General features: G+C 37.9%; 4 protein-coding genes across 4 annotated transcripts; 2 read left to right on the top strand and 2 right to left on the bottom strand.

Moving 5' to 3' along the window:
- The first annotated feature begins 188 nt into the window (after positions 1-188).
- LOC112198440 (putative clathrin assembly protein At1g25240) lies at positions 189-1,694 on the top strand. The gene has a single exon (XM_024339564.2). It carries the CDS (start codon positions 344-346, stop codon positions 1,607-1,609), a length of 1,266 nt encoding a protein of 421 aa, XP_024195332.1. The 5' UTR covers positions 189-343; the 3' UTR covers positions 1,610-1,694.
- Positions 1,695-2,652: 958 nt separating this feature from the next.
- On the top strand, positions 2,653-5,783 carry LOC112198442 (repressor of RNA polymerase III transcription MAF1 homolog). Its single transcript, XM_024339566.2, has 11 exons — positions 2,653-2,793; positions 3,013-3,075; positions 3,200-3,270; positions 3,367-3,416; positions 3,790-3,863; positions 3,949-4,011; positions 4,382-4,469; positions 4,908-4,970; positions 5,043-5,122; positions 5,249-5,320; positions 5,408-5,783. The coding sequence occupies exons 2-11, from the start codon at positions 3,044-3,046 to the stop codon at positions 5,487-5,489; spliced, it is 675 nt and encodes a 224-aa protein (XP_024195334.1). The 5' UTR covers positions 2,653-2,793; positions 3,013-3,043; the 3' UTR covers positions 5,490-5,783.
- Positions 5,784-8,012: 2,229 nt separating this feature from the next.
- LOC112199640 lies at positions 8,013-8,561 on the bottom strand. Its single transcript, XM_024340621.1, has one exon. The coding sequence runs from the start codon at positions 8,559-8,561 to the stop codon at positions 8,013-8,015; it is 549 nt and encodes a 182-aa protein (XP_024196389.1).
- A 3,250-nt stretch (positions 8,562-11,811) lies between these two features.
- Positions 11,812-15,137, bottom strand: LOC112200324 (GDSL esterase/lipase 6-like). Its single transcript, XM_024341349.2, is given in 7 exon segments — positions 11,812-12,130; positions 12,317-12,425; positions 12,427-12,648; positions 12,650-12,790; positions 12,887-13,032; positions 13,275-13,460; positions 14,975-15,137. Coding segments are annotated over 7 exon segments (1,206 nt in total). The 3' UTR covers positions 11,812-11,891.
- Between the last annotated feature and the right edge of the window lie 10,306 nt (positions 15,138-25,443).

The following is a 25,443-nucleotide window of genomic DNA, read 5'->3' on the forward strand; positions in this document are numbered from 1 at the left end:
CTAAACGTAACATAACATCAGTATCAGATTTTCTAGACGTTTCTCAGTCCCCGGTCTGTAATGACTCCTTTTCTGTTTTTAGAGAAACCAATTATTACGGTCAAGATTTGCAACTCACTCGCTTACTAAATAATGCACGTCCAGAAATAACAAAACAGTACCACTCTTGGTTGTCCAAATGCGAAAATGGAAAAACTAAAATAAAAAATAAAAATGTAAGGAGGGAAAGAGCAGCAGAAACGGAGAGAGAAGGAGGCCTAGTAAAATAGGGAAAGGGGAATCCATTGAGAAATTTGCTGGTCACCTTAGAATACCTACGCCTCTAGGGGGGGCACCGGAGGAAATGAAACTCTGGAAAAAAGCTGCCGGGCTTGTCAAGGACCGTAACAGCATCTGGGCCGCCAGCATTTCCCGCCGGACTTCTTTCCGCAACCCCGACCTAGAATCCATCATCATCAAGTCCACCAGCCACGACGAGGCTCACGTCGACTATAAGAATTTCCACCGCGTCTACCAATGGGTACGCACCTCTCCTACGTACGTAAAGCCATTATTGTGGGCTGTCTCTTCCAGAATGGACAAGACCAGGTCCTGGGTGGTGGCGCTCAAGGGTTTGATGCTCATGCACGGCGTCTTCTGCTGCAAGATCCCCGCCGTGCAGAGGATCGGACGGCTGCCGTTTGATCTATCCAACTTTACGGACGGCCACTCCAAGGCGAGCAAGACATGGGCCTACAACGCCTTCGTGCGGGCGTATTTTACCTATTTGGACCACAGATCCGCTTTCCTGCATGAAACGGCGTCGTCGGCTGTGGCGTTTAGGAAACAGCAACAGCTGGGGAGATTACAAGCCGGCGGTCTTGACATTCAGTCTCCGGAGGAGGAGCCTCCGTTGAAGGAGGAGCTCGGGAAGCTTCGGAAATGGCAGGCATTGATGGACATGTTGCTACAGATCAGGCCCAACCCCGGCACGGCAAAGGTGTATCTGGTTTTCGAAGCCATGATCTGCATTTTGACCGAGATCTTCGACGTCTACAGCAGAATTTGCAAGGGTATTGCTAGAACTCTGATGAGGATTTACGCGGCGCCGGGCAAAGAAGAGGCGCAAATAGCTCTCGAGGTGGTTCAGAAGGCGGCGATTCAAGGAGAGGAGCTCGAAATGTACCTTGAGTTCTGCAGGGATTTGGGTGCTCTTGGCTCTTCGGAGTGCCCTAAAGTGGAGCACATCCCGGAGGAAGATATTATAGACCTAGAAAGAATAATACACGAAGTTAGTGATGATGCGGGAAAGGAAAAGAGGAAGGAGAACCAAAACAACTGCATGGAGATTGTGGCGATAGAAAGCGGTGGTGATGATTTGTTAATGTTTGGTGATGATCATGGTCAGCAGACGACGACGAAAAATAAGCAGAAGGTGTTCAAGACTATAATCACAGACAAGTGGGAGGTGTTTCCTGATGACGATATGATCAGCTGGGTGAGTACTGGTTACAATGATGCCAGTGCTGCAACTGCAGATTATAAAAACCCTTTTGCATCCTCTTCTAATCTGATGCCTTATGTTGCACCTACACATAACCAAGCTCTTCCGGATTTGATTAGTTTATAAATTTGATTGTGGTATGAATTTAATGAATATTGGATATTGTTTCGATCATAGTTTCCAGGATATTTATGCCACTTACATTTCCCAATTTGTGAGTCTAACTTATATTTGCTCCCTTTCCCCGGGCCAATTTGATAATAGAGGGATCAATATGCCATGCATGCACATATGGCATGGTCATATCTATTCTCTCTTATCATCTTTTTTTTACTTTTGAGAAAATACTCTCTTCTCACTTTAGGTTGGCTAACTTTTTACTATGGTGAGCTAGCTTATTCCTTATTCATTGTTATTTACTTAAAAGGTGTGTGTTATAATACATATTTCTACTGATTCGGCATACTTCACAAAAAATATATTTCATTGAAATTCTGACACTGCACAATGTGGTTCATATATCTAACTTACGTGCTCAAAAGAAAAATCAACAATCAGACTGTAATTCATTTAATAGCTTGCGGGAAAGAAAACCCGTAAATTGACAAACATGAGCCAAGGTTCCTAGCCCACAAAGGCACAAACTGAATTTTGTGTCATTTCCGCATCTTTGTTCGGAGCACACCAGGATCGAGTGACGCTTGGGCTAGGAAAGAGTTCATATAATGAAAATTTACACCCTTGAATGAAGTTCTGGTTACTATTGAATTTTTTTTCTCCTTCTTCATATATATATATATATATATATATATATATTTTAAAATCTCACTGCCGACTGTCACTCGATTATGTTAAGCTCCAAATTGGTCGAGAAATTATGTGTATTGTGACCTTAACTAATGTGAACTATCTGTTGATCAGTGATTTTTAATATATTTTTTTCATCCCCTACATAATACGCTGCAGTAACTCTATTCTATTGGTCCAGACCACCAGGGGTACTCCGAAACTATATATGAGAAAAATTAAAAATCATGTAATCAATCAAATTCTTTTGGGTCAAGAATGTATGGGCAATAACGAAAGGCCAGAATGCTCAGGTCCAGATACAATAAAGGCCCGTAGCCCAATACAATAATTCCGCCAAAGATGATAAAAAGTCTTACCGACCTTATCCTCTACCAACCGAAATTCAAATCCCAACTGGAATATTCGAACTCCAGAACCCTCTGGATCCAATTCCGACGAAACCCTAAATCTGCGAAATTGGTTTCTCCCTTGTTTTCAAATTCTGCAAATCCGCTACCAAGGTACTCCAGTTTCCTCATCTTCCTCTTGTTAATTCCGTTTAATGCTTCGTTTTTTTTTTTTTTTTTTTTTGCAAAATTGTAATTCCAATTCTCAGTAAATGCTTATTATCCCTTCCTCTAGTGCTTAATCATGCATTTTTTTTCTGTGTTTATGATTCGCATATGAACAGATCTGTGTTAATTATGTTAATCTGATTGAAATAATTGCGTATCTATCAGGATCCCCTTTACTGTTCAGCATTGACTTACAATGAAGTACTTAGAATACACACCCTTGGAGCGGTAAAATTTACTATAGATATTTATACATGGGCCTGCTCAATTCTGGTTACTATTTATTTATTTATTTAATTTTTTTTTTTTTTTTTTTTGGTTTTATGATTGTGATTTGGATTTATATTTGCAGATTAAATGATTTCTTTAGTCATTTAAATCTTGGAGAGAGAACCATTAAGGGATGTCTTGAAGCTTACTCTTGTAAGTACAAAATTATATGATTATTTACTTCTTTAGAGAATGTTTTTGGGATTGTTTCGCAGAGGTGTAAGTTTGCTTTTATGTTTTGATTACTAGGTAAACACACGGGATCGGATAAGAAACTGTCTCTGAGTTTGGAGAATGAGGTGAAATTCAGCATATATGATTGTTTTTGTTCAATTTTTGCTCCACGTACACACTGGGATACATTTCTATTATGAATTGTATGTTGGATCAAGCAATTCTTATATGTTGCAGTTTAATTTTGATTTAGATAGATAGTAAATAATATGGGAAATTGGCTCGTTCTCTCTTTTTGACTCTGCTTTCAGTTTCTTTGTGCATTTTGTCGTCGAAATCGTTTTTTCATGTTCCATGATTTTGTGCAATTTTTGTTTCCAAAGTTATCGAGGCTCATTAGGAATTTTATGCTTTTATAATCTTTATTTTAGCAACCACATTCTCTGCTTTAAGTGGAAGATTTGTCTTATGTTTTTATTTTTTATGTTGAACTTTCAGATTCTTGACTATATCGGAAAATCTTCTGACACCGACTCTTCCTCACCTGCTGAGTTCCTTCTGAGCAGATCCAGGTTTGCAATGTTAACTAGATAGATGTTGAAAGTTGCAGGTTGTTTCTTGTATGTGTTTTAATCCGTAATTCTATGTTCATTTCAGCCGGAAGACATTGATTTACCTGGTCTTGACCCTCTATCACTTGTATCCGGACTATGACTTCAGGTACCCCTGTATCCTATGCTGTAATAAACATATACTTTCATGGAGGCCTTAAAAGAGGATTATGGGTAATGCCATTGTCAGCTTGTTTGGGCGACATGGCAACCCACTTTATAATCCTCTTCTGTTTGCATTGGGAGTGTTGTCAAGAGGTTTGACAGACAGTTAATTGTCGCTCTAAAGGAGCTGAGAGTTCAAATCTCTCCATTTCCCAAGTCAAATTTTGATGATCTATGTGGTTGATTACTTGATTTGTTGTGACTCTGCACCCTACCACTGTGCAGTGTGTTTGTTGTCTGATTCTTTTACGTGGATTGTCTTAAACTGGGTTTCTCTATATTATGTTATTGCCTACTTTTTTGTGGTTTTCCAGTGCCATCAATGCTCACCAGTTCTTCACAGAGGAAACCTGGGACAGTTTTAAGCAGATTTTTGATACCTATATGGTGGAAGCATCAAAGGTATTGCTCAGTGAAAATCATGCTTCTTTGTTTGAGTAGTGCGTTTGTCCAGCTAATGAATTACTTTGCAATTCTTGTATGTAATCCTTTGTTCAAAATAGATGCTTCTGTCAGTGCTATTACATTTTCATTGTGCACTTTATTTGACTGGTGAGTCAGATATTTATTAAGCAAAAGTCTATTGGTTGATTCTCAATTAATCATTTGTTAGTTGTTGCTTTTCTTTGGTGACACGGTAATTCGTGAATGCATGGTGTGTGGTTCTTTATTCATAGACCGGAGAGTTGAGTGTCATTTCTTTCTCCCTTTTGGTTCTATTGGTGACTTGGTGCTGAGTCTTGCTACGTTATTGTAAGTCGTGGCATTTAGTTCAACAGGTTTAATATGCTGAATACCTTTTTGAGCCTTTTCTTTTGTTTTTTGCATTATTTAATTCAGGAATGGACAGAGACCAATGAGGGTAGTTCCCTGCTGGATACCTTGTACAAGGCTTTGGATGAGGTGAGCATATTTTTAAAGAAGCGATTGCATGTCGCTGGAGGAGGCAATTTTATGTAACATTTGGATATGCAGGTTGTTGGATTAGCAGATTGCGAAGTTTATGGTTACAATCCTGATCCTGATGCTGATCCGTTTCCGGAAAGAGGAGCTGTGTGAGTTATCTTTTTGGCTGCTCAATAAATTCACACATGCAAGAAATATGATGCACCATCATCCATCACATATGCTTATAGTGACATATCTTTCTTTCAATGATGTTTTCTCTTTTGTGCTTCCAGATGGTCATTCAATATCTTTTTCTACAATAGAAAACTGAAAAGGGTTGTGAGTTTCCGTATCTGCTGTTTAAGGTGGGTTACAAATAAAATCTCAAAATTAAACAAATGTTTTCAAAAATCACCATTATTCATATTTCTGTGTGCTCAATGTTGTGGCAGTAACTTGGTGACTGATGGGTTTATAATGGATGATCTCCGTTATGAAGAAGATGGAGAAATTTTTGATGTCATGGATATGTGAGCGTAAATATGCAATGGTGTATATGTCAAAAGTACTTGACAACCATCTGTACTTACGTAGCTTAATGATCCATACGCGGGAGGTCTGATACACTCTTGAGTAGTAGGTTTAGCAATTTATCAGAAACATCTCTGTTGATGCTTCTTTTGTATGTAACAATAAAGCCATGTAGATATGGGACAACTCCCGCAGAAGAGGATATTTCCTTCTCCCTATCACTTGTTATGAAAATATTCTGTTAAATTTTCAAGTCAAAAGCTTTTAGCAGCTGTTTGCTAAAAGCAGTTTCCTTAAGTTTGCAGGTTTATGCGGTTGTTACTTTCATTTATTTCTTATATATTTACTGCAACTTAATCATTACTTCAAGGATTGCAACAGAAGAAAGCTGCTTAAGCATAGATCTGGTAGCAGTGTTCAGTGTATGGTTCTTTACGTCCTCATTAATTCTTGTTGAAGGTCCTGCAGTTGCTTCCAGTAGTAGAATGATTTGTGCTTAATTTCAATGTCAACTGCTTAGTTTCGATGTCAACGGCCTTGAGAGTCAACTATACATTAAAATTAGAAAATGTATGCGCCTAAATGTGGATTCATTCTTTCACGAGTTAAGTAAGCATCCACTACGAAGACAAGAATAAAATACTTCGTGGGTCTCTATGGAAGATCAGGAATGAACTCGTGTGGGAGAATTCTTCTAGATCACCAGTGCATTTGTTGACTTTTTCTACAGGTTGGTTGAAAAAATAGATGGCCAATTATTATTCTAAACACCTGCCTGTTAATCATTCCGAACACCTACAGGTTGGTTGGAAGAAACCACCTGTTGGGGTATTAAAACTCAATGTTGATGCAGCCTTTGATTCTAAGTCTGATCTACTTTTATTGCTGGATTTTTACATCCGCAAGAGAATGTTTCATCTGTTAAGCATGATGAATTACTTGCTTGTTATCATGGGGTCCAATTAGCTAGAGCTAAAGGATTGGTTAACAGACTGCTTGGAATTGGTGCAAGCTACATCTGCTCGTTCGTGGGATCATTCAGATTTGGGATTCTTAATTGAGGATCTCATACATAGTTTAACACAGGCATCCTTGGCCTCTGTACATCATGTTAGAAGATCAGCGAATATGGTGGCACATATGTTAGCGCAGTTAGCAAGCGATTTAAGTAGTCAATCTCTATATTAATTGAAAGCTCTTCTGTCTCTGGATGAAGCTCTAGGATTCGAATGTAACGATGTTTAATCTTCAAATTTTTACTCATTAATCATTCTCCTCAAAAGAATAATATAATCAAGTTGAATATGTATAAATTTTAGTAAACACGCTGTTTTTACTAGTCATAACAAAAAAATGTAATTAGAGTTTTATTTTGCTTACTTTTAGGCCCATTTGGTTTTCATAAAGTAAGTATCAGGAAAGGAAACTTGTTCATTTCTTGCGTTTATTATACAAAAATAAATGAAATACTTTCTTGAAGAAAGAGAAAATAAGGGGAAAATAGTTCATTCCAAACACTAAGGCCATGTTTGGTTCACGGAAAATAAGCATTATGAAAGGAAACTTGTTCTTTTCCTGCGTTTGGGATGCAAAATGAAAAGAAATCATTTCTTGAATGGAGGGAAAATAAGAAGGAAAGTTGTTCATTCCAAACCCCAAAGTAATCACTTTCACTCATTCTTTCCTTGCATTTATTACTCACAACATATTATTTTATTACATTATTTACAAATTTTTTAACAACTTTCCGAATAACTTTTCCTACGTTATCAAACATCGGAATGGAAAATTATTGGGAAATATCATTTCCCTTCCCATGGGAAAGATAAATGAATTACTTTCATTTCCGTGAACCAAACGAGGCATAAAAGAATCACTTTATCTTGTTCTTTCCTTGCATTTATTACTCACAACACATTATTTTATTTTATTAATTACAAACATTTTAACAATTTTTCTGATAATTTTTCTAATATTACCAAACATCGAATTGAGAAGTTTTTGAGAAATTTCATTTCTCTTCCCATGAGAAAGACAGAGAAATCACTTTCCTTTTCGTGAATCAAACGAGACATTAAATTAATTACTCGCACCCCTTTTTTTTTTCACAAAACGATTTCAATCACGAGTATACTCTGATCCATCGATTAGATGCATAACTATTGAAAAACAAAAAAAGCTTTTCTTTTGAAAGTAAAGGGTGATGAGCTGCGGGATTAGCGTTGTTAATTTGGTAGTTACTTAATGCCAATCTGGATTCAATAACTTTTTCACCTGGTCAAACATAACATATAATAATTAAGCGCGTAATGTGCTCAACCTTCTCAATTTTTCATAAATATTTTTCAGAGTGGTAACAAATTGGTAACCAGAAAACAAACCAAATCAACCTCTCCATTTTGAAGAAAATTAAAAGTTTGATAGTATCATCAATTAGAGTAACTGTATCACACAAACTAATAAGACCATCAAATGGCATGGTCTATAATTAATTTAAGACCCACCATTAAAACAAGAAATTAAAATCTATCTTGAGAAAATCAGCTCCTCTTTGATCGTCTCCAACATTGGCTTCCTTGACCTACACGCAGCTAATCTATACTGGAACTCCGCCACTTGCAAACCCTCAACTCCGTCCAGGCTCAGCCTCGCCGGACCTTGACCTTCTCCGTCACCGCTTTGACTTTTCTCCTCCTCCTCGTCGTTTTGGACTGCTTGAGCCTCAGGCAAGATCCTGACCTTCCCGCCGGAAATCCGCTTGGCAGCGGAGTTGGCCGCGATGAAAAAGATGGTCATGTCGGCAGCGGTGACGATGGAGCTGAGCCGCCGCATCGGGAACATGATGTAGACGTTGCCGAACTCGAGCTCCTCGTCGGCGGCGAGGGCGGAGAATCGCCTGCCGATGTGGAGAGACCTGGAGTTGGCTAGGAACGTGTTCGGCGACTCCAGCATGAGCTCTGCGGCCTTGATCGGTTCACGGAACTGCCTTACTTCGCCGGTAGGAAAGACCACACGCGCCGCCTTGGTGCTCTTGATGAGAGGCGTGGCTAGAGTGCATGAGATGTAGTTCCCCATTAGAGTAGTATCAAGAAGAAGAAGAAGAAGTGTGAAATGGAGAGGATTGTAGAGACCCAGAGAATAGAGATGAAGCAGTTTGGTTGTTTTAAGAAGTTTTGGGTGGGTGGGTTTGTGGATATATATAGGGAAATGAGGGAGTCAATGAAAGAGGGAATGTGTGTGATATTATTGAAAATAAAAAAAAAAATAAAAAAAATAGGAAATGAAAAGTCATGTGTGCTTGTACTATGGAAGTTGTGTGTGGACCTCTGTTAGTTAGTTTCTCTTGTTTGGTATTTTATCATTTATTCAAGTTTTTAATAAATCAAAACTTTTTTGTACTTTAATCTTATAAATTTTCTCGACAATATTTAAAATGTCTCTAAAGTTAAGTAAGTTCGGCATACTAATTTATTTATATCGAAATTAATATTGCACATATTAATATATCAGCATTTGACCTTTCGTGATGACACAAAACCCGACACATAGGGTGATATGTATGTGATACTTAAGATTATTTTAATATATATCACCATAAAGAAATGAAATGCGCGTTTAATAAGTTGGGTTGAAAGGGTTGGGAAAAGGAGGCGAAGGTGAAGTTGGCGCATGTGTTTTCAAACTGGGGATGTGTCTTCCCACTTTGTCATGCGAACTTGCGCTGGGAATGCGTGTGGGACCCTCCTCGGATAAACCTTCCCGGCTTTTCCAGCTAGCCAGTGTGACTCATTCACTTACTAGAAGGTTTGAGTTTGTCGTTAATTAATTGTCTTTTACTCTGTTTTGGAGGCCCAACTCAACGTGGGGTTGGCCCAAACTTATCGTCATGGCTCCTGGTAATTTGGGGGCAAAACAGACCATTTGTCTATTCTCTTTAGGTCAAATCCAATTCTCTGTCCAAGGAGATTTTTCTTTAGAAGAGATACTTCTTCCAATGTTAACGTTTAATTTTGGGTTCTAGATAATGAACTGTCCATAGAAAATTTAAATATCAAAAACAAATTCATCAGGAAGAAATTTTAAATTTAAGAAACCAATATAACGAAGTCTCATTTAATTCAGCGGATAAGACATTTCTCTCCAACAAAGTGTTGGTTGAATATTTGAAGTTCGAAATAAATAAATAAAATGATGTGTTATACAAGTGTTTTATTTGTTTTAATGAATAACTTGTAAGATTTGATTTTTGATGGTAAATTTGAGAATCTAGAAATTGATAAGTTTTCAAGCAAATCAAGTTTTATTCCTCTTAAAGTTCCGTGTTACTGCTCAAATATATCGAAATTAGCACAATTGATAATACCTCAATTGGTGTAGATTTTCATTGAAACCACTTGGTTAGATCGTAGACAACTGGAATGTTTGCTATCTGGTACTACTTAAAAGACATCGTTGTTGGGGGATTTGACACACACCATGAGGCAATGCCTCCCAAATTTAAGAAGGTGTTTTGTGATAGATGATGGAATCACAGGTGTACGGATAGGACTAGGACTACGTACCGCAATGCAGTGCAGGCCGCACAATACTTGACTAGGGAACCAGCACTTTAAGTCTGACCTGTATCACATCCTATCACCAATATTGAGTTTACTCCTCTATTTAGCATTTCTCTTTGTGAATTTCAGCTCAATTTAATGAGTTAATGACAAGTGACCAACCAAATATGGTGTACAAAAGTTAGTACTTAGATTGGTAACATGTCTTTATCAAGTTACAGGTATGGTAAGATTGGTTATCACCACCACCTCCATGGCTCCACCATCCGAAACCACATTGTCTTCACCGGAATCCTTTAAAGCATTGCAAGCGAGTTTCCCTTATGAAGGTGCTCTTGGGATGCTCAATGAGATGTGGGAACCACGTGAGTCTCCGATTCCTTTTTTCTTTATGTGTGTAAAACATGGTGATGCGGTGAAAAATAAATGTGTTATAACACACATTGTTTTGATGGAAATGATTGTGTTTTAGTTAGTTATTTTGATTATCCTCCAATCTTTATTGAAGAATGCTTGAAGATTTACATTAAGGGGGGTGTATTGTATATGGAATTAGTGGAACTTTTAAAGAAATCTATGGAATTTAAAAGTCTGGGTGTATTCAATATAGACTTTTAATAGTCCATGAAAGTCTTGAGGCATTCAATTAGGATTTTTAAAGACTTCATGAATTCCACCAAAATCTAGGAGTATTCAATTAGGACTTTTAAAAATGAATAAAAGTACAGAGGTATTCAAAATATCATTCATACTTATGGAATTAGAAAATCATGGATAATCATGGACTTTGTAGTGTTAACTATACATACCAAACTCCAATAATTTTCCAGCCTCCAGACCAAAGATTTCAAAAAGTCTATCAAAGTTTCCTCTTCAAAAAAAAAGTTTATCAAAGTTCTTCTCTCTACGCGCGGAAGAAGTTTGTCTTTTATCATCTCTCTCTTAATTTTTTGTCTTTTCTCTAATCTTTTTGATATCAACATTTTATGATATCAACATTGTAGTTGTTGAATGTGATTTTTTTTTTTTTTTTCAATTGTGATACTTCGAACCCTAATAGCAATAAAAATGATTTATGAAACCCTAAAACTCAAATATTGTGGTCTAACCTAAGACCTTGGACCATATTAAATTTTATTTTATTAATTAATTATTCTCATTAATTTGAATTTATATTATGGTTCAAAAAAAGGTTGAACAATTGAATTTAAATTGATTAATTATAGATCAAGACATTGACCAATATTGCTACAATATATGTTAATCGGCGAAAACAAAATTGATGAGAATAATTAACCATAAACATCAAGTGATCTATATTGTATATTTATGTTGTTGGGAGATTAGGAATGAGAACAAACTCGCTAGACAGACTAACAATCATTTATTTGAGTAATTTCTATTAGAAGATACTGGAACATTGAAGAGACAACAAGTTCTTATTTTGTTTTGTGTTTGGGCTGCATTTGTTTTATTTTTTTATTTTTGTTTTTGTTTTTTTTTTGTTTTGTACATCCTAGGAAATCTATAGAAGTCATTCATAATAAAGTATATAGATTTTCATGAATCAATAAAAGTCTGTTGCTAAAATCAATGGTTTTAAGAAATCAATAACAGTTTATCAACTTTTTAAAGAGTCTGTGGACTTTTCAAAAAGTCTATCATTTAAAAAAAGTCTACACAAATCCAAATACAATACACCTCCCTAAATAATTCAGACTTGGTAATTTAAACCCCAAAAAAAAAAAAATCCATCTGATATAGTTTGTAAAATTGAATCAAAATATGCTAACTCGCTTATCAACACTGTATACCATGAAATTTATCATTCATACTTGGGCCTTGCTCAAACACCAGTGAGGGTGATGTTGGCTAGAGCCTTCAAATTAAGTGGTCTAATTCGATATTTCTTTCCACCCCACAAGGCCTTGGATATGAGCCTGTAAGCATGCTCTGATGGATGGAAGTAATCCCAGAATAAGAACTCATTAGGGTTTGCACATGTCTTGTATCCCTCCTTCCCACATTGCAGCAATCCTCCTATAGTACCTCCGCCGCAACATGCGCTCGATACGTCCGAAAAATCTATACAATCACTTGGAGTAATTAGCATTTACAATATGTGTAGCTGTCTAGAACAAAAGGCTAAGGTTTCTAAGCTAAATTTTGCGATGTGCAGAAAACTACAATTAGAGTGTCATTATCGCTATCTGAAGAAGACTATTTGGAACTATATATGTAAGAGAAGTAAGAGAAGTAACAGAAGATTACGGTAACGTGTAGGAATGGCTCGAAATCGCTGAACAATGTCATAGGTTTCTCCATAAACACCCACCACCCCGGGGTACTTGATAGGCATATCATTGACCAAACATTCCAGTACGTCCCTTGTTGTACTTCTTAACCATCAAGTTCATCTTTCCAAAACATCGATTAATGGGTGCACCTGGCAGGAGTGCCCTGGCTGGAACACAGCCAACAGGCCCTAGTGAAAACAAAGCAATTCGGCGAGTGCCAAGCATGTAGATTTGGTCTATGAATTTTGTGACTTGCGTTAGCATGGCTTGGACATAGGCATCCGGGTCTAGTGTTGGGGGAGCAAATTAATGGAAGAAAGTAGTTGAAGATGTCGTTGGAACCAGACTCGAAGAAGAAGAAGGATTTCTGAACTAGAGTTTTGTCAATGTGGTTTTGCTCCACTAGTGTCTGGAATTGTTGTAATTGTTCTTGGAATGAGGTGACTCCCTGTACATGTAACATGATGAAAATCAAGGAGCTAGGCTGAGATTTTGGAAATTAAGAATTGAATAATATATGGTATGATTCTCATTAATTTGTTACCAAATTTTTATTTGTTCCTTGCAAAACACCACTGCCGGCACTAGCAAAGTTAAGGCCATTGGAAGGATAACCTTTCCGGCTTCCAGTCATAGCTTCAATTTGTACCTCATAATATGGTTTTTGGAGAGGAATGCCGATGAATTGTGCTGCACATATGCCAAAAGGTGCTATATTAACATTTTAGTGACAATTGTTCTTTTAATCTCCATGTTTTCATCCGATTATAATTTTTGTCTATGTATTTTTGAGTTTTGTATTTCTTTTAGACGACTTTAAAATTGTGAATTGGAAACACAGGACCGTAAAGGCAATTGTCCGTAAAGATATATAAACTAATTGTTAAAAAATACATTAATCATATGAACTATATATGGTGTAGGTAGCTTACAGATGAAATCAGCAACAGTTCTGCCATTAGTGAACCTGCCAGTTGGGTAGTGGAAGAAGCTTGAGCCATACGGTGGGAAATCTGCTTGAACAGTGCAGTTCTTGTTGAAGTGATTGTTTCCAGCGTCGAAGATGGAGTCTCCGAAAGTGAAGATCCCACAAACAGCATTGGATATCAGAGATGAATCTGATGATGAAACAGATGAAGAACATACAAGAAGGAACATACAAGTAGTGTGGTTTTCATCATCAAGATTACATCCGTCTCTCCTAGCTAGCCTGGAGAGAAAGAAAGGAAGGTGCTCATATATGACGAGAATATGTAGAAACTAGAAAGTCCAGACAAATCGATGCAACAGAATACACGAGAATGGTGTATCAGTCATGAACGTTTCAAGATTTTTGGGGAAAAAGAATGAATATATAGAAGAAATTAGGCTTCAAACAAAGCCAGGCAAGATAACAAAAAACAACTTGTTCAAAAAAAAAAAAAAGAGAAGAAGAAATACAGAAAAAGGAAACAGAAGCTAACAAAGCAACAAACTGAACGAGGGAACAAGGAAAAGAAAAACTAGAACAAAACAAACCAACAACTAGACATCCTAGACAACACCATTAAAATGAGAGAGGATTGACTTGAGACCTTTCTACTCCGTTTTTAAATAACTAATCCTTTAACATACGCTCACATGTGTCAATAAGTCAATTGACTATTTACTTATTTACATAAAATAATTTGTAATTTTTTTTTAATTTATCCATTGTTGTTTGTACAATTATTGGTTCAATCTTTTCTTTTGCAAATTGCAGTTGCAATATTTTGCAACCAACTGCAACACTCACGTTGGTTTTTATTTTTGTTTCTAATATTTAATAACATATCCTCTATACATGTGTAAACTTTTACTTAATCTCAAGTATTATGGGTAGTTCAAAATTTTAACTATTCTTTTATGGCGTTGGCTGAGTTAAAAGTATGTAACCGTTAGACAGAGAATGAGGGATCTTCCAAGCTAATAAGCATAATCGCATGGACTCCACAATTGTTTTGAACAAAACAACTTTTCTTATTATCGCATGGACTCCATAATTGGTTTGAACAAAACAGCACGAGGAAGGCCTTCATGACAAAACTTGTGCTTATTTCTCTTGTGCCAAATAGCATAAACCTTAGCTTGCAAAGCCAACTTTTGGATTGCAATAGATAAAGAATACTTTTTCAGTTTGCAGCAGTCCAAGGAATGAAATGATACCAAGAGAGGAGAGTTCAATCACATCACATTTAGACAAAATGTGAGTCCAAATGCTAGAAGTATATACACATTCAAAGAAAAGATGATTGTGAGTCTCAGACAAAAGGCACAGTCAGACATAGAGGCAAAAAAATTCTCACACAATGTGTGTGTATATATATTAAATTTAGTTTACCTCCTTGAGATTTAGGGGTAACTTCATGTTAGTCCATGTGGTCTCAATTTAATCAGAACCACCCCTGAGTTTTTCAATTTCAGTTAGCTGTGTCCGATTTCGCAAACTCCGTCCAAATTTGACGTTAAGTCATTCCTCTCTCTCTCTCTCTCTCTCTCTCTCTCTCTCTCTCTCTCTCTCTCTCTCTCTCTCTCTCCAACTTTACATCTAAAATCATTACCCCTTCAAACCGAGCAAATTAGCCGCGACATTCAAGGACGTGATGATCCCCACCGTCAGATTCAGCTTGTGGGTAATATTGCAGAACAGGGACCCCAACACGACGCTGACCACCAGTCCTATGACGGTGCTGCTCCTTCCATTCCGGCACTTGGACGTCCTCAATGGCCTTAATTTTGTCTGAATCGTCGACCAGCAATGACTCAGATATTTCCATGGAGCTCAACTCGTTCGCATCACTTCCACTTTGAGAATCTCAATAGGGATTGGGATTTAGGCATTTCATACTTTGGATTGAATTGAAGCCCCTGAACTCGGTATGTTGTCGTTTCACCCTTTTCAAGTTCTTGGTTCTTACTTCTTTGTTAGAAAGATCGAAGCTTTTTGTGTTTTGGAGCTTATGTATAATTTTGTTTATGGAAGAGAGAGGTGGAGGCCATTGTTGTAATTGAGAGTTTCTGTGAGTGAGTGGGGTGTTGTTGTCACGCCCCGATTTTCAAACACAAATAAAAATCAATATATAATCTCATAATTATACATGCGTGATGGTTCAACCATCAATACAAAATACCTGGAAATTTTTTTCCTCTTAACCCAAGTACATACTGATGCCCTGAACCCACAACGTCAATATATACTCGCTCCGTAGAGTCATATATTACACGAGTTTATGAATTAAATTGTCACAACACGATAAACGTAAATGCTCCTCAGAGCTTACTACACAGTGGAAGTCATAACAATGGCAAAACCAACAAAAGTTTCTTCCTACCCATTCTGCTACCAACAATCTACCTCAGCTTTATCCACGATTACCCTGACCTGCAAGATTAACCCCTACACCATTGAATATTGTACCCAGTTGCCACACAACAAACCACAAGCTTATGAAAACTTGTATGAGTAACTCATGAACATCAATCAACAACCCACACCAATCAACTTAAGGAAACAACGCAAACGTGATTCCTCCCAACATTCCATGTCCTTTCCACCGAAGCGACAGTATAAGTCACCGCTGTGACAAAGTATTATTTGCTAACTCAACAATCAATAAGCAAATCAAGTCTCATCTAGACAATAAAAGAAAGAATATTCTCTAAACTCTTTTTTAAACTACATATTTATGAGTCTCCAGCAACCTCGACCGTTACCCTCATAAGCTAGAATGGCAGACAGACTAAAGCTCTAACTGATCGTAACTACTCGCCTAGCCAAAGGCGTGATTCCCGATTTCTTGCCTTAGTCACCATCTGTGACATATGATTTTCAGACCCCGTTTGGTCATAGAATCAAAAGTTAAGTATGTCGCACCCAACCTAAAAACATTACATAAATATAATAGAAGATTTCCCCATCCTTGCTCACCATCTATGACTCTTGGTACAAGGACCAATACATTTAAAATAAGTCACGCTTGACTCAAAAATGTAACATCAAACTCAACACTTTTCCAACAATAGAAAACATCTTTTTCCACAATATTGTTTCCCGAAAAGTCGCCTTCAACAATAATATGAACACAATCATGCATATTATTCATCACACATCACTCACAAGAATACACACACACACACACACACACACACGTAGTCACTCGCTCAGAAATGCCTACTAATAGCAACTATAGTTTGCAGTTAAATAAATAACGCTCAAAACAATAATGGCAACTCCCTTCGTAAATGAACCTTATGAGAGTACTCACCCCTGAATCCTGCTGCGTCTTCTATACAGAACAAAGCAGCACAACCAGCAAATATCTTTCCAAGAGTACTTCGTCAAGTACCTAATCATATACGGTCTCAACTTAGCATATGAATCACAAGCGATTTAAGTCCGAAACCCCCATTTTTGAACTAAAATCCCCAAAAGTGTCACCAATCGAGGCGAAACCACATCCAAGACCACTCAAAGTCTCTGGAATATTTCTACGATTGATATGTCAAAACCACAAGTCGATAACGCTCGAATCTTCACGGATCTAATAATCGAACGGTTCGAAACCTTAAAAATCATAACATATTCATACGATCTCTAAAAATTACATATTATATATCAAAACGCTCGTATCAACGAGGATATGATATATAAAACCAGAAACTGTCCCTTACATGGCCGGAACGCCACCAAAGTGCAGCCACAGTCGGTGGTACAACCACCACGATCATCGCCGGCCAAAACTTAAAACCATCTTAATCCAATCGTCCAAAATGTCAAGAACACCAAATAGAACAACTTTAATACTTGAGGTTTGAACCAACTCTGCCTAGATCTGCCAAAATCACGCTCACAAGCATAGGATCACTATTCACCTTGTGTTGAACCAATTCCCACGTAAAACGCGCCAAACAACCACCAAGGATCGACAGGGGAGGCTCCTACGAACTCAAGAGGCCAAGTTTGAGTTGCTATTGTTGTCGGAACTGAGATTTCTGACAGGGTCCGACTGCACTCAAAGTCGCCGCTTTCTAGCTCTGCGCACGGTGCAAATCGTTGCAAGAGGATGCCACATGGAGGAGCACACGGTGGAGGCGAAGAGGTCTGAGCTTGTCCGGTGGTCCGCCATCACTGGAGCTCGGAGAAAAAGCAGGGTCGGGTTGCCAGATATAAGTCGGGTCGCGCGGCTGAAGAGAGATCAGAATAGAGCGTTTGCAAGTTTCAGGAAAAGGAAGCCCAAAATGAAAATAGTAAATTTCTATTTATAGTGGTTTTCAAAAATATCTGAAATTTCCGCAGACCATAACTTTCACATACGAACTTCGATTGATACGAGCCGCATATCTACGAACTCGTATCGACATGCTCTACGACTTTTGTGAAGTTTTCAGAGAATCTCAACTTATAAAAAGTCAAACTTCGTACCCCCCATAAATCCACACTTTTCGAATAACTATTCGTCCGAAAATAATTCCACTTCACAAACAACATATGAATCAAGCAAAATACTCATAATTCACATAACTGGTCCATTATTAAATGCAATAATTAAATAATGAAAATCCAAGTCATCACAATTGCCTAGTAACATCTTCCACATTTTCTTCTAGAACAATACTGCTTGTCCTGACATTCATCATCAACTTCAAGGCTTGAAATATAACTATTCTGAGACATTCTTCCTGATATGGGATAAAAATTTTGGAACTTACATGCCTTACAGTCTTGTAAAAAGACATGAAGGGGGTTTTGAAGCCAAAGCAATGAAAGACTAGTTGGAAGAAAATAGTGTACTAATCCAAGCTCACTCCACTTTGAGACTATGGTCTAGACTCTAGCTAGCAGGAAGATTTTGTCATCCGAGTTAGTTTCTTTTTCTGTTGTGTTATATTTTTGGGCTAATTACTGTTTAGTACCCTGTGCTTTTGGTCAAACATCAATTCAGTCCCCCGACTTCCAATTTAATCAAAAACACCCCCACAATATTATTTCTCCATCCAATAGGTCTATTCGCCAAAAATCAGTCAATTTCAGCTGTTTTGGTGCTGACATGGCGATCCAACTCAGCCCAGGTGGGGCCCACATCAAGGCGAATTGACCAAACTGACCCTGGCTCTAATCTAACATATAGACGATCTCCCCAAATCCCATTACGGCTCCTGCCTCCCTCATTACGCGATCTGAAACCCTAAAGAAAGCCCCAAATCGCATCCCTTTGGAGAAACCCAAATTTTGGAGAACACCCAAGCAATAGATGGTTGGTGAAGAAGGAGAAGGCTATATATTGAAAGCGAAGCCCTAAAATCTAGAAGGAGACGGTCGATTGATAGCTGGAGAAGGTTTCGACATGGTCGATGGTGCGCTTGATGTTTGGATACCCAGAAAAACAGAGGTTGGAGATGACATCCCTCATTACGGTGAGTGTGGGTTTAGTGTTTTGCATTACGGTGGTGAGGGATTAAATAATTTCTGGTTTAAGTTTTGAAATTTAGTGTTTCAATGTTTCGAAATTGGGGAAAAATGGTTTCTGGGTTTTGTTTGAATTCTTCCAACTTGGGAATAAGGTTTACGGTTTTAGAGTTTGGAATTTTTTAAAGGATTTGAAACTTTCAGAAATGGAAAAAAAGGGTTTGAGGTTAGGGTATGAGATATTTGAAATTTGAAACCTGGGTTTACAATTTCTGTTTCTGATATGGGTTTTAGAAGTTTAATCCCGGCATGCTTTACTGATATGGGAAAAAAGGGTTTGAGGTTAGGGTTTCAATCTGATCTGATATGGGTTTTAGAAGTTTTGAAATCTTCTAACTTATAGGTTGCAGAAACGTGCTTTAATCCCGACACAACAAAGTATAATATAAAACAACAAAGTTACCCTTTCCAGAAACATGGCTTTTCTATTCTGACTCCTGTTTTTGTCGCATATAGATTTAGCTTCTACTTTTTGTTTCATACTTATTGAATCACAATAATTGTGAACAATAGCCTGCACTTGTATACCACTAATACTAATTTTAAAGTACGAATTGTTGTCTGTTTGTGAAGGATTGACCCTTAAAGTAGGAGATTAAAGTAAGGAGGTGTATGTGAAAGTTGTTGGGGATAATGGATGAGGGTTTTAATATTGTTGTAGTTATGGTTTTGATATAGTTGTTGTTGGATGTGGTCCTTCTTTGTCTTGTTTGCCCACTTAGCAGTGTTTTTATAAGTGTCCTATTGTTGGGTAATAACTGACAGGCTATTGTGTTTTTTTTTTTCCATGCAGATGGCCCCGATTACTTCACAATGAAGATATATCATGGGGGTAACATACTTAGAAACAAGTACGTTGGTGGGAAGATATCCTTCTATGATTATGCTGACAAGGATAGGATGTCATTGACTGAGTTAGATAACATGGTCCAAGGGTTGAACCCAGATTATGCAGGTACTAGGATTGATTATTGGTGGAGTATAGGAACAAAAGATGATGCTTTGACAAAAATAGATTCGGATGCGGATGTGTGCACTATGCTATGTTGTGTACCCGAAGTGAGATTGGTTGTTGTGTACTTGGATCATATTCATGAAGGTGATGAGAGCTCGGGTGAAGATGAAATCTATATATATCCAGCTAGTTTTGATATGTTTAGTTAGTCCTGATCTACTGGAGTTGTGATTGAAGAGCTCCCTGATGAGCCGAGAAAGAAGGCTACATGTGTGATTGAGGAGATTATTGAGTAACCAAAGCTGGCTATAGTCATCAGAGAACCTGAAGTCTCCATCCCAACTCAAGGCAGGAAAGTGGCTGAAACAGATCCAAAAGATAAGGGTAAAGGAAAGATGTACCCCAAGGAAGGTCCTGTAGCAAACAGTGTTGATGGTGTAAGTGGTCTAGATGAAGAGATGCTTCAAGATATAGATATTCTAGATTATATGCAATCATTTGGGTTCCACCCTGAACAAGAAGATGAAGTGGATAGCAGTGAGAGTGATGAGGATGATGAATACATACCCGCTGCTGAAGATGATGAATACGATCAATATGGTGTTGATGATGACGATTGGTTCGAGGAAGCTGATATAGGGTTTGAGGTTAATGACAATGGTGAATGGGTTGGACCAAGTAAAGAAGTTGTTTTGCCTTTGGAGATGGAAAGTGGAAAAGAGTTTGAAGATCATGAAGATATGTTTGGATCAGCCGAGTCCGATGAAGAGAGATTGCGGCCTGCTTTGGATTCTGATGGTGAAGAGGAAGTACCATTCCCTGAGTTTAATCCAGAAACAGATATGAAGGACCCGGTCTTCAAGAAAGGGATGATATTTGGCAGCGCTGCCATTTTGAGAGAGGCTATAAGGGAGATGGCTATTAGAGATGGTTGGGAGGTATATTTTATCAAAAATGACCGGAAAAGGGTGAGGGCTAAATGCAAGTCCCAAGACTTTCCATTCGAGCTCTATGCATCTAGGATGCAACATGAGGAATCTCTTATGATCAAGACTTATGAGCCGGAACACAAGTGCATGAGAGTCTTTGATAACAGCATGCTCAGTGCTAAGTATTTAACTAAGCGTTTCATGGAAAGGATCAAGCTGAACAGTGGCTGGAAGCCAGGTATCCATTCCAATCTCTTCATGTTTTTGTTTTGTTACTGTTTGTTGTGTAGTTTTCTAATTTTTTTGACAAGTTTGGTTGCTGCAAGTTCGAAATTATAGTGCCTTCCAATTCCTAGTTTTTGTCTTGTTTCCATTTTTTTTTTTTTTTGCAAATTTTGGTTGGTTGCAGCAAGTTACAGGTGTTATATGATTTTGGTCATTCATAGGTTCTTATGTGAAAAGCTTGTTTCAACTGTACAGTTTTAGAGTGATTAAAACCTTCATGTTTGTATCAACTGTACAGTTTTAGAGTAATTAACCACCTAATGCTTCAGTTTTGGAGTGATTAAGCCTTCATGTTTGTATTTTTGCTTGTTTTAGAGTAATTAACCAGCTACTTCAGTTTTAAATGGTCCAGTTTTGGAATACTTTTCTTGCTTCAATGGTTACCGATCCTTGTTTTGGGTTTTTTTTTTTTTTTTTTTTTTTTTTTTTTTTTTTTTTTTTTTTTTTTCCGGTTACAGAATCCTTGGCTCAAACTATGTCTTCAGAAGTTAGAGTAAGGGTCTCCAATCAGATGGCTTATCGAGTAAAGAAAGCAGCCCTTTCGGTGTTGGAGGGAACCATCATGGTGCAATATGCCAGACTTCGAGATTATGCGAATGAGCTGAAAAGGGTGGACCCTTCTACAACCGTTGACATAAAATGTGATTTCAGCAAGGGAGAGAGCTTTCCAATCTTCAAGAGAATGTATATCTGTCTTGGAGCTCTAAAAAATGGATTTAAAGCGGGATGTAGGTCTGTGATTGGGCTAGACGGTTGCCATTTGAGGTCTGCATATGGGGGTCAGCTCTTGACAGCTGTTGGCATTGATACCAACAACACTTCATGGGTGATTGCCTACGCAATGGTGGAGATGGAAAGCAAAGACTCGTGGATTTGGTTCCTAGAGCTTCTGTGCAAAGACCTGAGTATACTTGAGGATGGAGCAGGTTGGACTTTCATCAGCGATAAGCAAAAGGGTTTAATCCCTGCCTTTGAAGAAGTAGTTCCATTCGCCAAGATTAGATTTTGTGTGCGCCATATGTGGACAAATTTTACGAAGCTGTTTCCGGGAAAGGTACTAAAGGATCAAATGTGGAAATGTGCAAAGTCAACTACACTTCCTTACTTTGCAAAGGAAATGGAGGAGATGAAGGCTTTGGATAATGAAGCGTACAAATGGATGACACGTAAGTTTTCAAGTTTACAAAGTTGCTGATTTTTTTGTTTTTGTTTTTTTTTTTTTGCTAAGTTGACCCATATCAAGACTAATGGCTGATGCTGCTTGTTTTGTAGATAAGGATAGGCCTCCACAGCATTGGTGTAGAGCACACTTCGAGACTTGGTCGAAGTGTGACATTATGATCAACAACTTATGTGAAAGCTTCAACTCGTTCATTTTTGATGCTAGAGCAAAACCACCAGTGAGTATGTTCGAGGAAATGAGAGTGAAGCTAATGAAGAGAAACCAAATCAGAAAGGATAAGATGCAAGCAATGGTGGGAAATCTATGCCCCAAGCCTAGAAAAGTACTAGAAAAGAACAAAATGAAGGCTGCTTCAGATTGCATTTCTATCGGGAATGGTGGTGACCAAGTGGAGGTGGAGACTTTTGAAGGAACAAAGAATGTGGTCAACCTTACGGCAAGGACCTGCACATGCCGAATGTGGGACTTAAGTGTTGTTCCATGCAAGCATGCGGTCTCAGCAATATACAACAACAGGGTAGATCCGGAAAACTTTGTTGCAGATTGCTACTTAAAAAAGACTTACCTTAACATTTACAGCAATTTGATCAAGCCAGTTAACGGAATGGAGATGTGGACTAGGAGTGAAGAACCACCAATTCTGCCTCCACAGTATTCTAGACAGCCCAGAAGGCCACGAACAAAGAGGATTAGAGATTTATCGGAGAAGTTGGCTGCACAGGGAACAAAGCTTGGAAGAGTTCAGCGATCGTTGAAGTGTAGCAATTGTCAAAGAATTGGCCACAACGTGAAGACATGTCACCGACATCTTCCACCAAAAGATAAGCAAGCTGCAAATGTGACCAAGAAAAGGAAACTCAACAATGGAGAAGGAAGTTCATCTCAAAAAGCCCAGGTAATTTTTGATTTTTTTTTCTGCATATGTTTAGTGTACTTTTTCAAATTATTTTGTTTATGGGGCAGCTTGTTTATGTTTCTGTTTTAAGGTTGATCCCATAATTTTTTTGCAGCCTAAACTTGGAAGAAAGCCACCATTGAGTAAGAATGACTTGAGGAAAAACCATCTAAAAGTGGTAGAATATCAAAGGGTATGAAACATGGATTTTAGCTTGTAAACTTTGTATGTATTTGTTGATGAATAGGTCTGTGATTCGGCTAGTGATGCTTTGCTTTTGATATGTATGTGTTGAAAATTATATTCTTGTTTCTGATTTTTTTGTGAGTGTAGAAGAAGATGGCTGCATTGAAGGCATCTAGAAAAGCTGCGGCTGCTGCCCCTGCTAACTCTACCAAAGCTGCTGCTGCTGCTGCTGCCACATCTACCTCAGCAACCACGAGGCCTCCGACATCAAGTAAAGCATCAAAAGGCCAAACTCCAACACCTTCCAGATCATCTCAAAGGATTAGGCAGAATTCCAAGCAAGGGGGAAAGTAGGAGGAAGTTTGGGGAATGATAAGCAAGCCCTAACATTTTTTGTGCAACCTTGGTGTATGCTACCTAGGTTGCTAGCTCTAATTTTTTGGGAGGATGATTAGAGCTATTTGAAATGCAAACATTAATTTGACATGTTTTAAACATTTGGGCTGCTTATTTTGTTGGATTTAGAGAAAGTTTGATGTTGTTATAAGATCAAATGTAGAATTGGTGCTTCAAGTCAATAGCATGTTGGTTAAAAATGTAGATTTGTTCCTTTGAAGTACATGTTATTACTTTGAACATTTATAGGTCAAATGTTATTACTTTGATAAGCCATTCTGCAAATACATTATTTTGGGCGGGAGGATACAACTTTACAAGTATTTAGGTTTTTTTTTGGCGGGAAATTGGGCTGTATTTAGGTCTTCTTTGGCGGGAAAATGGGCTACTTAATAGAACTTAGAGTTAGATTAGAGCCAGGGTCAGTTTGGTCAATTCGCCTTGATGTGGGCCCCACCTGGGCTGAGTTGGATCGCCATGTCAGAACCAAAACAGCTGAAATTGACTGATTTTTGGCGAATGGACCTATTGGATGGAGAAATAATAGTGTGGGGGTGTTTTTGATTAAATTGGAAGTCGGGGGACTGAATTGATGTTGGACCAAAAGCACAGGGTACTAAACAGTAATTAGCCCTATATTTTTTCTATGATTGATTGTGTTAAATCTACCAACCCACCTTATGAATTGTGAGTGTGAGATACTGGGCTGTCTAATTTGTAGCATATTTGTTCATGGTTATGAGAGTTTTCATGCATTAAACATGTCGAGATTGATGTACCTGGGACTTGTAAGTGGCTTGAGAAATTTTTTTTTTGTTTTTTTTGTTTTTTTTTGTCATGAGGTGTTTTTGACTTGAAATGACCGTTTTAGCCTTTGAAGTGGGCCCCATCGTCTGACTTAACGTCCAATTTGGACAGAGTTTGTGAAATTGGACATGGCTAACTGAAATTGAAAAGCTCAGGGTTGTTTCTGATTAAATTGAGACCACATAGACTAACATGAAGTTATCCCCAAACCTCAGGGGGGTAAACTGAATTTAATCCTGTATATATAGTTGATAAACTTCCTCTAATAGCAAGCCATAAGATGAAGCTCCATCTAGGAACACAACTACCAAATCAGAATAATCGATATCAATGAACAATAGGCCTAGATAATCAGAGAGCATTCCAAACATAAGAAGTTGAACAAATCCCATTAGAAGAAAGAGTCCACCGAACAGAATCACTAACCTCAGAATTAGGAATTATTTAGGTAAATGATACTCGAAAATCTGCAGTAAATTGTCAAGGAAGGAAAGTCATCTCCAATCATTATTATAGATTACATCACTCGCATGGCAGAGGTAGAAAGACTAGAATTAACGATGATATCAGAAGACCATCTAAGAGTAAGAGGACCTAGAGGGTGCCAGTTATCAACCCACGATGAACTAGTACGCTCACAACCAATGATATTAAGTTATTAACAAAGAAAGATAGACATAGCTCCCTAATTTTAAGCATTTTCTCCAGTTCCAGGAGGACACATAGGCCGCATTTGTTTTGCTTGATACAAGGAGTGAATATTAAAAAATATATCCAATCATACCACTTGTCAAGTTTGGAGACTCTTTGGGCCAGAAGTTTTGTATCCTATCTAACATGGATAATAAGTCTGGTTAGATTGAATGATATGATAAATTAAAGGATTAATTTCAGTTTACCCCTCTGAGGTTTGGGGGTGTCATCATTTCACCCCCTCTACTTTCAATTTTGAATTTTTACCCCCTAAATTTTTCAATTTCA

The sequence above is a fragment of the Rosa chinensis genome, chromosome 4, assembly GCF_002994745.2.
Source record: "Rosa chinensis cultivar Old Blush chromosome 4, RchiOBHm-V2, whole genome shotgun sequence".
Taxonomy (NCBI): Eukaryota; Viridiplantae; Streptophyta; class Magnoliopsida; order Rosales; family Rosaceae; genus Rosa; species Rosa chinensis.

Excerpts from the sequence above, each read along its gene's own strand:
- LOC112198440 (XM_024339564.2), top strand. The coding sequence starts at position 344 with ATGAAACTCTGGAAAAAAGCTGCCGGGCTTGTCAAGGACCGTAACAGC.
- LOC112198442 (XM_024339566.2), top strand. The coding sequence starts at position 3,044 with ATGAAGTACTTAGAATACACACCCTTGGAGCG. Across the intron at positions 4,012-4,381 it reads TATCCGGACTATGACTTCAG|TGCCATCAATGCTCACCAGT; the intron begins GTACCCCTGTAT and ends GTGGTTTTCCAG. Across the intron at positions 4,470-4,907 it reads ATATGGTGGAAGCATCAAAG|GAATGGACAGAGACCAATGA; the intron begins GTATTGCTCAGT and ends TATTTAATTCAG.
- LOC112199640 (XM_024340621.1), bottom strand. The coding sequence starts at position 8,561 with ATGGGGAACTACATCTCATGCACTCTAGCCACGCCTCTCATCAAGAGC.